General features: G+C 41.8%; 1 protein-coding gene across 14 annotated transcripts in view; it reads right to left on the bottom strand.

Moving 5' to 3' along the window:
* The window catches only part of PROM1 (prominin 1), a 249618-nt gene that overhangs the window by 38978 nt on the left and 192947 nt on the right, over positions 1–17693 (bottom strand). For all 14 annotated transcript variants that reach the window (XR_008888451.1, XR_008888453.1, XR_008888450.1 and 11 more), the window contains exons 15-19: positions 10422–10525; positions 8902–8986; positions 8085–8231; positions 5991–6062; positions 2523–2615 (exon numbers count right to left, since the gene is read on the bottom strand). Coding sequence is in view for 5 of the 14 variants with exons in the window: in XM_056555187.1 (XP_056411162.1) it covers positions 2523–2615; positions 5991–6062; positions 8085–8231; positions 8902–8986; positions 10422–10525 (501 nt within the window). In the remaining 9 variants the exon portion in view is untranslated. The remainder of the gene's footprint in view (positions 1–2522; positions 2616–5990; positions 6063–8084; positions 8232–8901; positions 8987–10421; positions 10526–17693) is intronic.

The following is a 17693-nucleotide window of genomic DNA, read 5'->3' on the forward strand; positions in this document are numbered from 1 at the left end:
TTACTGATCTCAGGGCAGTATATGCTATCTATAGAATAGTCTAGAACCATGATGAGACATGTACAGAATATTGTTTATCACTCAACGCCTCAAGAACATTGTGTACTGAAAGGAACAGGAAGAGGCAGATTGAAGCATATCAAATCCATTAGGGAAATAGACCGGAGGGGTGACAACAGTTACAATTCATTCAGAAAGTTTTCATAGCCTTTCACATTTTGTTATGGTGTGGCCTTGTGCCACAATACAAAAAAGTTTGACCAAAACGAAATTTTTGCACGGACATAAGTATTTAGACCTTTTGCTATGACACTTTATATTTAGCGTTGGCTCCTCCCATTTCTCTTGATCCTCTCCGAGATGTTTCTACACCTTGATTGGACAGGATTTGGAAAGACCCAGCCCAGTCTATATAAGGTCTGTAACCATGCAATGGGGGGGGGGGGGGGGGGGGAAATAAATGCCGGTAGAGCTCAAAGTCATGGTTACATGGAGACACAGATCTGGAGAAGGATACGAAAAATTTCTGAAACACTTAAAGTTCCGGTATAGCTGTAGAATAGATGTAGGGTATCTACCCACCTCAAATAGAACACTTAAAGTTCCCAAAAGCACAATATTCTCTATAATTCTTAGATAGAAGACATTTTGAAGAACTAGGGCTCCTTCATGAGTGGGCCTCCAAACCAAACTAAGTAATCGGGGTACAAGGTCTTGGTAAGGCGTTGGTAAGAGAGGTGACCAAGAAGAACCCAATGGTCACTCAGGCTGAACCCTGAAGATTCTGTGTGTAGATGGAAGAAACTCCCAGAAGGTCAACCATCACTGCAGCCATCCACCAATCTGGGCTTTATGGCAGAGTGGCCAGAAATTAGCTTCTCCTCAGTAAAAATACACATGAAAGCCCACCTGGAGAGGGTTAGTGGCTGGGATAGAGTGACTGGCTAGCATTAAGGGAAGGCTGAAATGACCAAAATACAGAGATATTCTTAATGAAAACCAGATCCAGAGTACTCTGGACCTCAGACTGGGCTGATGCTTCACCTTCCAAAAATGACCCTAACACAGGAGTGGCTTAGGAACATCTCTGTGAATGTCTTAGAGTGGGACAGTCCTGACTTGAACCCAAAATCTCTGGACTTGGAAATACCTAAAAATAGGTTCCACTGACAGTTCTCAACCAACCTATCGGAGCTTAAAAGGTTCTGCAGAGACAAATTGCAGAAAATCCACCAATCCAGGTATGTAAACCTTGTGGCATTATCCCCAAGAAGACTGGAAGGAGTAATCTCTGCAAAGGTGCTTCAACTGAGTAAAGGGTCTGAATATTTGTGTCCATGTAAAATGTTAGTTTTGCCTTTTTAATATTTATTTTTAAATTTCTAAAATTCTGTTTTCACAATCTTATTATGGGGTATTGAACACGGAATGGTAGGGGAAACTTGAATTTTGTGGATTTTAGCACAAGGCCACAAGTTAACAAAATGTGAAACAAGTAAAAGGGTCTGAAGACTTTCCGAATGCATTCTAAATATCAGGCTGAAAAGAATGGTGTATATGTTTCATAAGCCCTTCGTGTTCTTATATCAAGCCTATCTAAAATAAAATAGGCCACTGTATAAGCTATCGTGATTTAGCTGTTCACTGCAAGAAAAATAACAAAAAATACATTCATTAAAGTGACATTCTGCTGCCCAAATTTTCAAGCAATGATAAGAAGGGACATGTGATGCCTTTTGGCATCAGTTCAGTCCTTATTTTAATATACCGTAACCCATCCATTCATTCATCAGAAGAGTTTGAGCCCAGCTTCATAACATTTGCAAAGTCTGACCACTGTGGACCAGCTTGGAATGTTCCATGCCACTTTGATTTTTGATTTCTCTACTTGACTTTTTTAGAGGCCATATAGTTGGCCAATTATGGTCATGATCCAACGAAAAAAGCTAAGATAGGCCATGTTCACACGGGCAAAAAAAAGCTCTGAAAAGCCTTGAAAAAAGCTATAAAAAGCTGCAGAGAGTTCCAAGAGAGGTACAGTTTCCAGCTCCCATTAACTTTTTTTTCAGTGCTGATTTTGAAAGTTCCCAATGAAGTCAATGGGAACTGGAAGATTCTTTTGGGGCTTCTTTTGCCCATATGAACATGCCCTTAAACTGTCAGGAGTCAGAGTACCATGGTACTACATTTTAGGGCATACAGGCAAGGGTGTAGCTATAGGGCATCCAGAACTAGCAGACATACCCATGGCCTGGTGCTGCTGTTCACAACACAAAGCAAGCAAAGGCATGGGATGTAGCTAGACCATGATTTGTTACCATTTCCAGCTACATAACGGCAACCAATGTATGACAGTCAAGTATTCATAGATATAGGAGTAATCCATATGTTAGTAACAAGAATATGCTGCTATAGCATTAGAGTTTTAGCAGTCGCAATGAAACGAAAATGTGTAGCCCAGCTATATTTTCTTTATCCCCGCATCTATCTACTGAAAAAAGAATACCCATAGTGTTGTTTACCATTGTCTGCTCCATTGGTACGACTTGCTGAATGTGTATCATCCGTATACTATTAGCGTGTCCTTTTATAGCATTTCCTAATGCTCCTCTGGGCTAAAAGCAAATAGAAAGACTTCTGAGCAAAGCGGTTATTGGTAGTGTGATAGGGGGAGATAAGCAAAAGCCGTGTTACAACATAAGGGTTAATCTTCGGAAAACATTGAATATATTGCAAGTTTTATTACTGCAGCAGTTCAGAACAGCAGTGCAAAGCAGGGCTGCAATCTTCATATCGGATTCTCTTTTTTATTCATGTCATATGTTCCATTTAATTATATTTCAGATGTAGCAGAAAGGAGTTTGTTGTCTATTACCTCATAGTGAGTTATGTTATTGGATCACAGTGTATAAATAATCCCCAAAACAGAAATAACAAATTCAGCTCTGCTACATTTCTGTAAAAACACGCTATGCAACATTTACATTATATTATGGAGCAACGTCACTGGTATATACTCCTCGGCATGTAAACACCATGAAGGACCAGTCATGAGGTTATGCTAATGGGTTAATAGCAGGTGTCACTAAGATCTGCAAAACTGAGGGCCTTCTAGATATAAAAGCCAAATAAAAAGCTGATTTAATCATGTATTTCTGAAAAAGAAATAAAAATAGACAATCGTAGAAAAAAAACTTATAAATGTAAAAAGCAAAGCCCATAATTTAGGGAAGGGCTGTGTCTTCTCCTGTGGTCACACATCCTAACAAGTTAGTAGCGACTGTAGAAAAAGCTAAAAACTATTACTTGCAAACATTGGAAGGAGCTGGAATACAGATGTAGCCTTCTATTTCAAGTAGTAAACGTACACTCTACATCCAACCCTATGGGGGACATATTCAAAAGGTTTTTTTGCAACAAAATTTTGGTGCAAAAAGTTTCTAAATATTCAAAGGGTTTTACATGAGAATGATCCAAGGTTTACACTAGCCATGCAAGTATTTCAAAAGTGGGTGTGGTGATGTACCGTATTTTTCGCCATATAAGATGCTCCGGCACATAAGACGCACCCAATTTTAAAGGGTGAAAATCTAAAATAAAAAGATTCTGAACCAAATACAATGTAAAGTATAGGACAGTGATCTTCAACCTGAGGACCTCCAGATGTTGCAAAACTACAACTCCCAGCATGCCCGGACAGCCGTTGGCTGTCCGGGCATGCCGGGAGTTGTAGTTTTGCAACATCTGGAGGTCTGCAGGTTGAAGATCACTGGATAGGAGATAATACTCACTGTCCCCGCCGCTCCGGAACCGTCACCGCTGCCCTGGTTGTCGGCCTCCATCGCTGTCGCCGTGTCCCCATCTGCTGCCCGGTATCATCGCTCTCCGTCGCCGCCATCACGTCGCTACGCACGCCACTCCTATTGGATGACGGGACGGCATGCGCGACGACGTGATGACGACGAAGGAGAGCGCCGGCCATGCAGGGGATCCCGGCATGGAGCAGACACCGAGGAGGCAGGTAAGGTCCCTCCCGGTGTCCTGTAAGCTGTTCGGGACGCCGCAATTTCACCGCGGCGGTCCCGAACAGCTCGACTGAGCAGCCGGTTACTGTCACTTTCGCTTCAGACGTGGCGATCAGCTTTGATCGCCGCGCATCTGAAGGGTTAATACAGGGCATCACCGCGATCGGTGATGCCCTGTATTAGCCGCGGGTCCCAGCTGTTGATGGCTGCTGCGGTATTTGCCGTATAAGACGCACCAACTTTCCCCCTCCAGTTTGGGGAAGAAAAAGTCCATTTTACATCAAAAATTTTACTTTGCTAGTGTGAAGGTCCCAAAAAATTTTTTTTTATTTTCTTTTTTTTTAAAAGGTGTTATTTGCTCAGTTATTGAAATATAATTATACATTTTTGGTGAATAATAATAATAAAAAAAACACTTTTTAAACTTCGACTTAGACTATGTTTTTTGTCATTGGGTGGCAATACACATCTGTCATCATGGTTGTTTCAATTAAAATTGAAGGGCCAGGTTTTACTACCTGACTACAGTCACTGCACATGCACTCACATTTAACCCCTAGAGGACACGCAACCTACATGTAAGTCACTGTGCCCTGGGAATTAACGCACAGTAACGTACATGCAAGTCGTTGTGCCCTTGTCATTAGCGCACAGTTACGTACATGTACATTGCGGCGGGTTTACAATCTAGTGCTGGAGCTATATAATGGTGGACATCAGCTGACCACACTGAAGTCTGCCATTAACCCTTTAGACAACCTGATCAATACTGATATCTATATCTATTTTCCTCATTTTTGTCAACTGGGGGAGATTTATCAAAACCTGTGTAAAGGAAAAGTGGAGCAGTTGCCCATAGCAACCACTAGGATCACTACTTTCATTTTTTCAGAGGTCTTTTTAAAAATGAAAGAAGCCATCTGATTGGTCGCTATGGGCAACTTCACCACTCTTTTGCTAAATCTGCCAAAGTTGTCACTTGTCGGGGCACTAAGGAGGAGATTTATCAAAACCTGTGTAGAGGAAGAGTGGTGAAGTTGCCCATAGCAACCAATCAGATCGCTTCTTTCATTTTGCAGAGGCCTTGTTAAAAATGAAAGCAGTGAGCTGATTGGTTGCTATGGGCAACTTTTCCTCTGGACAGGTTTTTATAAACCTCCCCCTAATAGTCTAATAATGGAATATTAAAAGAGATTTACAATTTGGCGCCTAACTCTGACAATTTTGGCACGAAAAAGAAAGCAAAAGTGGTGTGGAAAAAACCAAAAGGGGTGCAAAAAAAAAGTATAGAGCAGTATAGAGGACCCTTGAAAAGATGGGGAGAAAAAAAATATAAGTGACCGATATTGGTGTAACACTGGTTACAGTAGGTTTGGAATTTGTCCCCCTAAATATTATAAAGACATCAGCTTTATCTAACAGATCTTATCAGATTTCTGGTAAATAAATAAAGAATATTACGATAGCACAGGCTACATCTGTACATCTCCCGCAGTTCGGGTAGAGCAAAAGTTTTATTTAAAAAAATGATGAAAGAAATAAGAAGAGCATGACGTTTATTTTAGAACGCAGTATTTAAACAGGCTCTATAGGAATAACAAATGTTCTATCAAAATATTAGAACAAGAAAGATGCAATATCTGTCATTCTATAACATTTGGTCATATATTTTTGAGGTATAAAGCAGTGTTTTCCAAACAGCGTGCCTCCAGCTGTTGCAAAACTACAACTCCTAGCATGCCCAGACAGCCGAAGGCTGTCTGGGCATGCTGGGAGTTGTAGTTTTGCAACAGCTGGAGCCACGCTGTTTGGAAAGCACTGCTTTATACCTCAAAAATATGGTACAGAGTGAATTTAAAATGTAATATATATATATATATATATATATATATATATATCTATATATATATATATAGAGAAGTGAAATAATACTGTATATTTTGGATATACAGATGGCACACTTACCAGCAAGTCAGCATTCCCTTCCAGTTCATTGGCGAATGCCAGGAGATCCACTTTAGTACTGCTTTTGCCTGCCTAGAGTAAGAGATGGACATTGTTTATATAAAACAGCACAATATGTTATAACACTTGTGGCAGTGTGGCAAGGAAAGGGTGTATTTCCCTTGCTATCTCTGCAGAATGCTCCACCTGTGGCCTGATTAATGAGGTATCAGGAAGGGAAAGTGTGTTTAAAAGGAAAAGAAACAGAATAGTTGGGGCTCTCCCTGGGTAACAACATGTCGCTGTAGGGGGAGACACACGGACCCTGTTGAGGAAACACACAGTGAACTGTGAGCGGTCCAAGAAGTGGTGTGAACTGTGAGTAAAACAGGTTGCAGGGGCACATGTTTTATGCTGGCTGAGGGTAGCTCACCAGATAGTAGTCAGGGCATGCTGATATGTGTAGTCAGTGACCAGACGGTCTAGGACTTTGGTTTGTTCCTGAGTTATGTTTTGTTTTACCTGCAACCTGTCTAAATAAAGCTGGCAAAGTGCCAGGCTTGCATGAATAACCGTTGTCTGCGGGTTTATTGAGTGGAAACGTGTCCCGTGGCAGTGTCCAGGACGATCCCGGAGCTAATCCCCAAGGAGGAATCCTTACACACTAAAGAAATTTACGGCATTGTTGCGTAACGAGGGGTTGTGGTGATTGTTTATGGGTTATATGGCGTGGTCCAGGCCATTCCTTCCACTGTTGGGGCCTTGCTGATGGATGCCTCCATTATGAGGACACTTTCGTAGGTTAGATCTATTATGGAGGTACTGCTGTAGGCCTATTAGACATGATTGTTCATGAGATAGTGAGGCTGCACTGTAATGGGGGTGACGTGGCTGCTCTATAATGGGCTCCCTGTGGCTGCTCAAGAAAAGTATAAAAGCACATACTATAGGGGAGATTTATGAAAAGTTGCCCAGTTGCCCATAGCAACCAATCAGATCACTTCTTTCATTTTTAATTTATTTATATATTTTTTATTTTTTAATTAATTTAATTTGCCTCTGCAAAATGAAAGAAGCGATCTGATTGGTTGCTATGAACAACTTTTCCTCTGGACAGGTTTTGATAAATCCCCCCCCCCCCCCATAGTATTAATACAAAAACCTTATACACTAATTCAATCCACTTCAATATTTATTAAATATTTATAAAAAAAAATAGACAGACAACACATATACAGTGTGATAAAGAACTACACAGTAATAGAATTTTATGGTACAGTAATATTGCTCTATGGGACCAAGGAGATGGGAACCAAAAGGTATCGTGGTTACCTAATTCTACATATAAAAGTCTATGGGCAATAAAGTGCTAAACACAAGTATTATCCATTATGGGGCTTGTAGCGGGTGTTCAACTCATTGCAATATGGGCAAGGCTGCGTTTACACAGCCATCTAGACCCGTCCCATTCTTCTCCTGTCAAAATAAAAACGGACTTTAAAAAGAAAAAAAAAAAAACGGACAATTACGGATGCAAGAGGATGTTATCCATTTGGATTCGTTATTGTTCAGTTAATAAACCCAAAAAAAAAATATTTTTGTTCTGGGCATACTCAGTAGTTAAAACGGATGAAAAAACAGATTGAAAAAGATGGATGCAAACGGATGAAATGAAAGGGGTGTTCCGGGAAAAAACATCTTATCCCTTATCCAAAGGATAGGGGATAAGATGTCTGATCACGGGGGCCCGCTGCTGGGACCCCCCGCGATCTCCCTGCAGCACCCGCATTCTATGCAAGGCTGCGTCTCCAGATTCGGAAACCGACCATCACGCCCCCTCCCATAGACATGAATGGAGGGGGCGTGGCATGACGTCACGTCACCAGTCCCGGAAACCGGAGGTTTCCGAAACTGGAGACGCAGCCCCGCATAGAATGCGTGTGCTGCAGGTAGATTGCGGGGGTCCCAGCAGCGAGACCCCCGCGATCAGACATCTAATCCTCTATCCTTTGGACAGGGGATAAGATGTTTTTGTGGCCAAATTTGTGGTTGTGGCCAAACTGTGATTATAAGGGTGCTTGGGGATTATATGAACATCCTATGAAATGCACTTACTTCTGCTAAAAATGCATCGAAGTCTATTGTATCTATTCCTGTAGCACTAAAGTCTTCTAAATTCCTTCTTCCTTTTTGGTCCAGCAAAACTATATTCTTCAGGTTTATGTTCATCATCTCAATCCGATCTGATATTTCATCGACATACTAGGAAAGCAAAGGCAATAGACGTTATTAAAAGTCCTGATCTGCAAACTCATTCCTAGTCATATAAATCATCAGATGTGATATTCATATGTATTAAATGATACTACTATTTGTGATATATCTCATATTCAACTCCAGCTATCCCCTTACATAAACTATGGATCTTAGTCATGTGTGAACCATAGACATAGCTCCTGTGGTTTCAGAGATTAAAGGGGTATTCCGCTGCCCAGCATTCGGAACATTTTGTTCCAAACGGTTGGAGTGGGTGGCTGTGAAGTCACGACCACGCCCCCTCGTGATGTCACACCACACCCCCTCAATGCAGGTCTATGGGAGGGGGTGTGGTGGCCACCAAGCCCCCTCCCATAGACTTGCCTTGAGGGGGCGTGGTGTGACATAACAAGGGGCGTGGCTGTGACGACATTACCCCCAGCTGCCTGCAGCAGGTGTTCTAAACAAATACTGAGTTCTGCAGAGGGATTGCGGGGGTCCCAGCGCTGGGACCCCCACGATCAGACATCTTATCCCCTATCCTTTGGCCAGTCACTGAAACCTATGTTATTCCCATTCTGTAATACTTGTTACACTACATCTCAGGAATCATGGGGTTTGAACCCAAATTATTATACTTTCTGACTAAATCTTCTTTGACGTATACAATACTTACCATGCTGATGTTTAAGAATTCATTGAGATTAAACAGATTATCAACCTGAAAAGCTGTAAATATGCCCTTGTTATCCTTGCAGTCACTAAAAGAGAATATGAAGAGATATTATTGTTAGCAATTTCTAAAAGACATAAATCACCTATACACTGAAAGTGCACGTCTGCTTTAGTTATCCATTTGTCGTCAAGCAGATTCTGCAGCAAAAAGTTGAATGCATTGGTTCCACATTCAGCGAGTGCTCTTTGCGGCAATGCATGGTACTCAATAAAATCTATAGGACCCGGTATCAGGCTTTATTTACATCTTCTATTCGGAAGTCATAATCCAGATGTGAACATAGCTGCATGAATAGAAGATTCTCCAGAGCAGGGTTTCTCGACTCAAACTCTCAAGTACCCCCAACAGGTCATGTTTTCAGGATATCCTTAGTATTTTACAGGTATCATCACAAGTGTTCTCTGTACGGGGTCTTTAAATCATGACCTGTTCAGGGGAATTGAGAACTATAGTTGGGAAACACTGATCTACAGCACTTTGTAGCTGCACATACTACAATTCATAGAACCCAGTCATTTCTCAGAATTGATTTTCAAAAACTGATAACAGGACAATTCTTATCATTTTATCTTATTACCTAGTAAAAGTAGATTTTGACCCAAAGCATAAAAATTGCCCCAAATGGGTAAATGAGACATTAAAGTGGCTTCAACTTCTTATTTAAACCATCTACAGCAAGAGTACAGGGTGTCGCTGCCCAAATACAGAGAATAGTTCTCAGCACTATCAAACAGAATACTTCAAAATGTAGGAGGATATTGCATATTGAATATGTGCATATTCCTTAATTAGGGACAAGGTGGTTAAACTAAGTCACCCTTGTTGGCTTTCCCTATTACACCCTTTTTGGATGTTTCACCCTTAGGCTATGTTCACGCAGCAAAACTTCTGCTATTCTGCTCAGATTCCACACAGAAATGCAGACTGCAGATTTTTCTGACCCTACTTATACCCTTGTTACTCTGATCTCCCTACGTGTTTCTTCCACCTATAACGGAGGAGTCCTCAGGGGACTTAGTGTAAAAAGCTAGTCATGAGAAAAATATATGTTGTAGACAGAACAGAAGTGTATATATATATATATATATATATATATATATATATATATATGAAAGCAAGTATATACAAGTACTGTAATATGTTTTACTTGACACAGTTATTTTACTTGGCACATCTCTCATGACACAACTTCTGTTTTACGCAAATATTGCCCATTTTACATTGTGGTGAAAATCCCTGTTTTTTGCTTTTGGCTATTTTTTGTACAGGTTCATTATACCAAAAATTTACCAAAATTTAGAACAATGTTCAGAAAGAATAAAACCGGCCTACAATGGAATAAGGATAGGTTAGAAATTGAACCTCGGTAAAATGTTTGTCAGAGGGTGAAAGCCTTTACTCCACACCTCTGCTCTTTCATATAAATCAATTCCTACCGAATGTTCTAACATTTTTTTTACCTGTAGACTTTTTCAAAGGTGAGATTCATGTTGGCATTTTGATACAGGACTCCGGAGAGGTAATTTTTCCACTGTGAGTTCAGCAGATATGGAGTATCCAGAACCTTGTAAACAAAAAGAACCCAATGTTATTACATATGACAAGATATCAATTCATTGCTGGTAACAAGACCAGGGATGTACATGAGTGTATAACTTATGATCCAATAGGTGCAACAGGTGCGGCACAGCTCACTCGGTCGCCCCTCCCGCTCACGGACAGGACCGGACCTCAGTCCATATAATCATAGAAAGAAATGGAATTGTCCATCGCAGGATGTCAAGCAATACGGTTTTTATTCAGCGGTAACAGTGGGTGATGACATGTCATCACCCACTGTTACCGCTGAATAAAAACCGTATTGCTTGACATCCTGCACTGGACAATTCCATTTCTTTCTATAACTTATGATATACAGTGCTGTGGAAGGGTTTATTATTTGCCACCACAAAGGCCAACGGTTAGTCCCATTGAAGGCGGTCCTCTTCTTTATGCTGGTGTACACAGTGATTACAAAGAGCATCTCCCACTCTGGAGGAACTGTCCTGTCCTGCATTGTACAGACAGTCCATTGACTTGAATGGCCACTGTGTAATATTTGTAATTCTATATTTATATAGTGCACACAGATTTCTGTACTGGACACACAAATTGGCCTCTGTTCCCATTGGGTCTCGCATTCTAAAATTACCTATCAGTATGTTTTTATTTTGGGGAAAAACTGGAAGACCTGGAGGAAACCCACACAGACACGTGGAGAACATACAAACTTGTTGCAGATTTTGTCCTTGGTGGGATTTGAACCCAGGACCCAAGACAACAGTGCTAACCACTAAACCCCAATGGTGGTTACTTTTACCATTGATGGGGCTACAGAGAAAAGGAAATTGAACTGGATCTGTACAGTATTACAGTGAAAGGTGACACCAGTATATAGATTAAACAATAGGGGCTTATCCTCCCCTCCTCTGTAGAATGACCTCTGCACTGGTCACCAAGCATGCTTCTAATGCCCAATACAAAGAATAGCGCTTGTAGGTTGAGTGGATAATATCAAACATGTACAAATGGAGCATAGCTCGCCATCACTGCCCTAGAATATGCAAATAAAATTGGACAGCAAATCGTGTACATTGTTGTTTCTCTTCTGTACATAGCATATTTTCATATACAATCCGAAAAGGAATAAAACCCATGGAGAAAATATAATGAATAATTCTAAGCGGCATGATTGGGATAAGAGACGCATAATAGAAAAAATGTAATTGCAACTTCATTAGTGTGAACAAAAACCAAATGTAAGGGTCCAAAAGAATGAATGTACAGGCTGCAATACTTCTACAATAGTATGACATTAATATGTAAGAATCAAATTGTGACGTAAATTAAGTCCATTTGGTTGTCTACTTCCTATACTAAATATCCAAAAACTTTCTCTATTTAGAAGCTTTCTATGAAAATCGCCTCCTCTCTTCAGTAAATAAACCTTCTCAATACCTTGTATTTCTAAGCTTAAAGTGTCTCCGCTGCTCAGCATTTGGAACAAACTGTTCCGAACGTTGGAGCCGGCGCCGGGAACTCGTGACATCATAGCCCCGCCCCCTCAATGCAAGTCTATGGGAGGGGGTTATGTCTTCTGACCTGAAATTTCAGAGAATTTACAGTACAACCAACCTATTGTTTTCTACAACTAGTGCATGATCCCAAATAAACAACTCCTTTTGTGTTGCAATTAATAAAATTCCTATGTCCATACTTTTTTCCTGTGACCTTCATTCCTTCACATTCACTCCTTCATTGCCTGACCTTCAATTAATAAACATCTAATTTTAATTCATATGGCATTGGTGGGGTCAGAAGAAAGTTTTCTGTATGTGGTCAAATCGTTGAGTAACTAACTCCTCATTCATTTTTTTGTACAAACCGGCATCAAGTAAAACAACTGTGCTGCGCACCACAATATCGTGGTTATTGTGCAGCGGTTATACCACTTTCTTTAGCAGACAGTTCACAGGAAAAAAGTATGCACATAGGAATTTTAATAATTGCAACACAAAAGGAGTTGATTATTTGGGATCATGCACTAGTTGTAGGAATCAATATGTTGGTTGTCCAGTAAATTCCCTGAAACCTCGGGCCAGAAGACATATTTCCGATATTTCAAATAATACTGTGGGAGTTTCAGGTCTGACAGGACATTTCAGAGAACATCACAATGGAGACACTTCAAGCTTAGAAATACAAGGTATTGAGAAGGTTTATTTACTGAAGAGAGGAGGCGATTTTCATAGAAAGCTTCTAAATAGAGAAAGTTTTTGAATATTTATTATAGGAAGTGGACAACCACATGGACTTCATTTACTTCATGATTTGATTCTTACATATTAACCTCTTAAGGATGCAGGGCGCAGTCTATAACGTGGGATCATAGCAGCCCCGCGTCATAGTGCGTTGGTCCTGGAAGCTAATGAAAGCCGGGACCCTAAGCTAATAGCGTGCGGCACCGATCGTTGGGCCACGTGCTATTAACCCTTTAGACACGGCGATCCATGTTGAAAAAATTGCATCCCGGCAGCTTAATCGGGCTGATCGGGACCATCGCAGTGAAATTACATTGTCTTGATCAGCTAGGACACGAGCAGAGGGTCCATTACATGCCTCCGTTTCATGCCTCCGATTGACTTCTCCATGCCTAAAATCTAGGCAGGAGAAGTCATGCCCCGCATGCTGATGATCAGTGTTAGGAATCAATGTACTGCATGTTATGGCTACTAGAGGGAGCTATAACATAGCAAAAAAAAAAGTACTAATTACTAATGATGAATTAACCCCTTTCCTAATAAAAGTAAGAATCACCCCCCCCCCCTTTTCCCATTTTCCCCCCAAAAAAACTGTAAATAAAAATAAACATATGGGGTACCGCCATGTGCGGAAATGTCCGGACTGTAAAAATATATTGTTAATTAAACCACACGGTTAATGGCGTACACGCAAAGAAATTCCAAAGTCCACAATAGCGTATTTTTGGTCACTTTTTATAGCACAACATTTTTTTAATAAAAAGTCCAATCAAAACAAAAATGGCACCAATAAAAACTTTATATCACGGTGCAAAAAATGAGCCCCCATACCAGCCCGTACGCGGAAAAATAAACGTTATAGTGGTCAGAAGATGACAGTTTTAAACGTATACATTTTCCTGCATGTAGTTATGATTTTTTTCAGAAGTACGACAAAATCAAACCTATATACCATATTTATCGGGGTATACCACGCACTGGCCTTTAACACGCACCCTCATTTTACCAAGGATATTTGGGTAAAAAAAGTTTTTTACCCAAATATCCTTGGTAAAATGAGGTTCAGTGTGTGTGCATGTGTATACCCCGATACACTGTTTCTGACAGAAGCCCCCAGGAAAGGCAGGGGGAGAGAGGCCGTCGCTGCCCGCTTCTCTCCCCCTGCCTTTCCTGGGGTCTAGAGCCCTGCTGCCGCCGCTTCTCTCCCCTTGGCTATCGGCACCGTTGCCCCATTGCCTCCCCCATCCCCGGTTTTATGATTACCTGTTGCCGGGGTCGGGTCCGCGCTGCTTCTGGCTCCGGTGTGGCGTCTATGCGTCGTTACACAATGACGAGTGACGTCGCGTCACTCGTCATTGCGCCTCGCAGCGCATAGCAACGACACATAGACGCCACACCGGAGCCAGAAGCACCGCGGACCGGAGCCAGAAGCACCGCGGACCCGACCCAGACAACAGGTAATCATAAAACCGGGGATGGGGAGGGGGAAAGAAGCGGGCAGCGACGGCCTCTCTCCCTCTGCCTTTCCTCGGGGCTACTGCGGGGTCAGAAAAAACGGGGGGGGGGGGGCGGGGGATGAGGGAGGTAATGGGGCAGTGGCAGTCTCTGGACCCCAGGATAGGCCGGGGCAGTGAAGCTCAGGTCTCTGGACCTGCAAAAGCCGCTGCAGTTCATTGATTTAAAGCGCCGCTTTAAATCATTGAACTGCTGCGGCTTATCGGCGTATAACACGCAGATAGACTTTAGGCTAAAAATTTTAGCCTTAAAAATGCGTGTTATACGCAGATAAATACGGTAAGTAGGGTATCATTTTATCTGTATGGACCTACAGAATAAAGAGAAGTTGTCATTTTTACAGAAAAATTTACTGTGTAGAAACGGAAGCCCCCAAAATTTACAAAATCGCATTTTTTCTTCAATTTTGTCTCACAATGATTTTTTTTTCCATTTCGATTTTTTGGTAAAATGACTAATGTCACAGCAAAGTAGCCATAATATGGAATTTTATGTGTAAAATTGATTTATAATTTTTAGAGGAAAAAATGAAAATGCAAAAATGTAAAAACCCTGCATCCTTAAGGGGTTAATGTCATACTATTGTAGAAGTATTGCAGTCTGTACATTCATTCTTTTGGACCCTTTCATTTGGTTTCTGTTCACACTAACGAGGTTGTGATTTTTTCTATTATGCGTCTCTTATCCCAATTATGCAGCATAGAATTATCTATTATATTTTCTACATGGGTTTTATTCATTTTAAGATTGTGTATGAAAATATTCTATGTACAGAAGAGAAACAACAACAATGTACACGATTTGCTGTGCAATTTTATTTGTATATTCTAGTGGTTAACTTTGACCCTGTATTCATGAGAAGTGGTGCATTCGTGTTGCTCATTGTTTTGTGTGCCTCCAGCTGATGGCTATCAGTTCATGAAGTTGTACTCTATTTTAATGTTGGGTAAAACGCTTGCAGTAATCTTTTGAAAAAGTGGGACACCGCAAAACGAGTTAAGCTGAGCTATGCTCCATTTGTACATGTTTGTAAGCTGCTATTTTGAAAGGATTCAATAAAGCCTGTGATATTATCCACTCAACCTACAAGCGCTGGTTCTTCTTCCTTTGATTGTATCCTGCCTCCACCACACCGTGGTTTTTCCGTGCACTGGGACTGCTCCTAGGTTGGAGGGTGAGCTGATCTTGTACTATATACAAAGAATAGGGTCTAGATTGTGTCTATGTCCAAGGGGGTGGCAGTAAAACATATCACAAAATGCTGCTAAAAAACTACATTTAAAGGGGTACTCCAGTGGAAAACTTTTTTTTTTAAATCAACTGGTGCCAAAAAGTTAAACAGATTTGTAAATTACTTCTATTTAAAAATATTAATCCTTCTAGTACTTATCAGCTGTTGTATGCTACAGAGGAAGTTGCATATTTATTTTCTGTCTGACAACTCTGATCTCTGCTGACAACTTTGTCAGTATCAGGAACTGTCCAGAGTAGGGGCAAATCCCCATAGCAAACCTATTCTGCTCAGCACAGTTCCTGACATGAACAGAGATGTTAGCAGAGAGCCCTGTGGTCAGACAGAAAAAAAAACTATACAACTTCCTCTGTAGCATACAGCATCTGATATGTACTGGAAGGATTAAGACTTTTAAATAGAAGACATTTACAAATCTGTACAACTTTCTGCCACCAGTTGACTAGAAAAAAAATTGTTTTCCACCAGAGTACCCCTTTAAGTGTTTTTATGCCATAGCCTGAATTAGATCCTAAAGAGAATGAAAAGCATTAAAGGGGTACTCCGCCGCTTTATGAACAAAATGTTCCGAACGCTTAGAGCCAGGAGCTCGTGACATCATAGCCGCAACCCCTCATGACATCACGCCCTGCCCTCTCAATGCAAGTCTATGGGAGGGGGCATGACAGCCGCCACGCCCCTCCCATAAACTTGCATTGAGGGGGTGGGGCGTGACGTTATGAGGGGATGGAGCTATGACATCACAAGTTCCCTGCGCTACCTCTAAACGTTCGGGACATTTTGTTCTAAACGCTGAGCGGCGGAGTACCCCTTTAAGGTAAAACTGGACATCTCCAGTGTTTTGGTTCAAGAAACTGCATTAGAAACTTCACGTGTGATTTTAGCCTAAGCTGAGATTTACACATTGGGCCTTATTTAAGAGTGGAGGTATTTTCAATGGTATTTACTAATATTGGTCTTTTTATACATTTTGCATTTTTTTTTTAACCTGCTCTAAACTGTTGGGTCTTTCAGAGCTCAAATTCGCCACATTTTATCTGGGGACATCAGTAAATTTGTCATTTTTCCCCCCATAAATGTTCGGCCACAGCCCTTTTTTTGTAAGCACACAACCTTTTGTCAAGCAGCCACGCCCCTTTTACAGGTTTTCTAAGTAAAGTGAAGAGTTGGAAAAAAACGCCAAAGATTCCAGAGCAGCAGAGTCCCATTGACTTCAACGGGTTTTTGCTGCGCTGTGCACACTTCAGGAATTTCTGTGCCAGATGTTGCTGGCATGCAAATTCCTTTTTCCTTGTCCGCACAAAGAATGAACCTGTTTATTGTTTGTGCAGACAACGCGCAAAATGATTTGCCATCTACGGCACATTCCCGTGTGGACCACACTTTCCGGAATGTCCGCACGGAGATTTTCCATGCAAACATTCCAGAAGTGTGAACATAGCCTTAGGGTACGTTCACACGGGCGGAATACCTACGCAATATATCCACAGATATAACAGATTTTGCTACCATTGACTTCAATGGGTTAGCAGAAAATCCTCAATAGAGGCAGATTTATTTCTTCAGACCCATTGAAGTCATTTGGTAGCAAAATCTGCTGTGGATTTGCTGCAGCAAAACCGCTGCTGAGGGGGGCGTGGCTAGCCATGTAAGGAGACGGCTGCAGGACTTTAGAGCTCCGTCCTTGCGGACGAATTGAGGGGGATTCTTGTACTCCACATGGGCTCCAGAAAGTCTGGGAGACAGAGGCACCGCTTGGGACTCTCTCAGGAGCCGGGGGTCCCTATTTCTAGCTTTTTTGGGCCGCTACAGGCACTGGAAGAAGAGCGGCCCGGAATGGCTGGACTCTCCAAGATGGCGCCGCCACACCAGCCGACGCGCGCCTCTGCTCACCCCACGCAGAAGGGGAAGCAGGGAGCGTCCAGCACTAGTGCCGAAGCACTGAAGAAGTCCTTACCGACACTGAGGAATCTTCCGACGAGGAAGAAGACTGGCGGCGCCCCTCGTGGAGGTTCAGCTGCGGCTCCGGTGTCGCCGGCAGAGACACGGATGGTGACACAGCAGGATTCGCGGTCGCAGCACGGGAGGCCTCCACCGCTACACATCAGAGGCAACCGCTCTCCCCCTCTGCTGCCGCGGAGGAGAGGATGGAGCAGGCTGTGAAG

This window comes from Hyla sarda, chromosome 1 (assembly GCF_029499605.1).
Source record: "Hyla sarda isolate aHylSar1 chromosome 1, aHylSar1.hap1, whole genome shotgun sequence".
Taxonomy (NCBI): Eukaryota; Metazoa; Chordata; class Amphibia; order Anura; family Hylidae; genus Hyla; species Hyla sarda.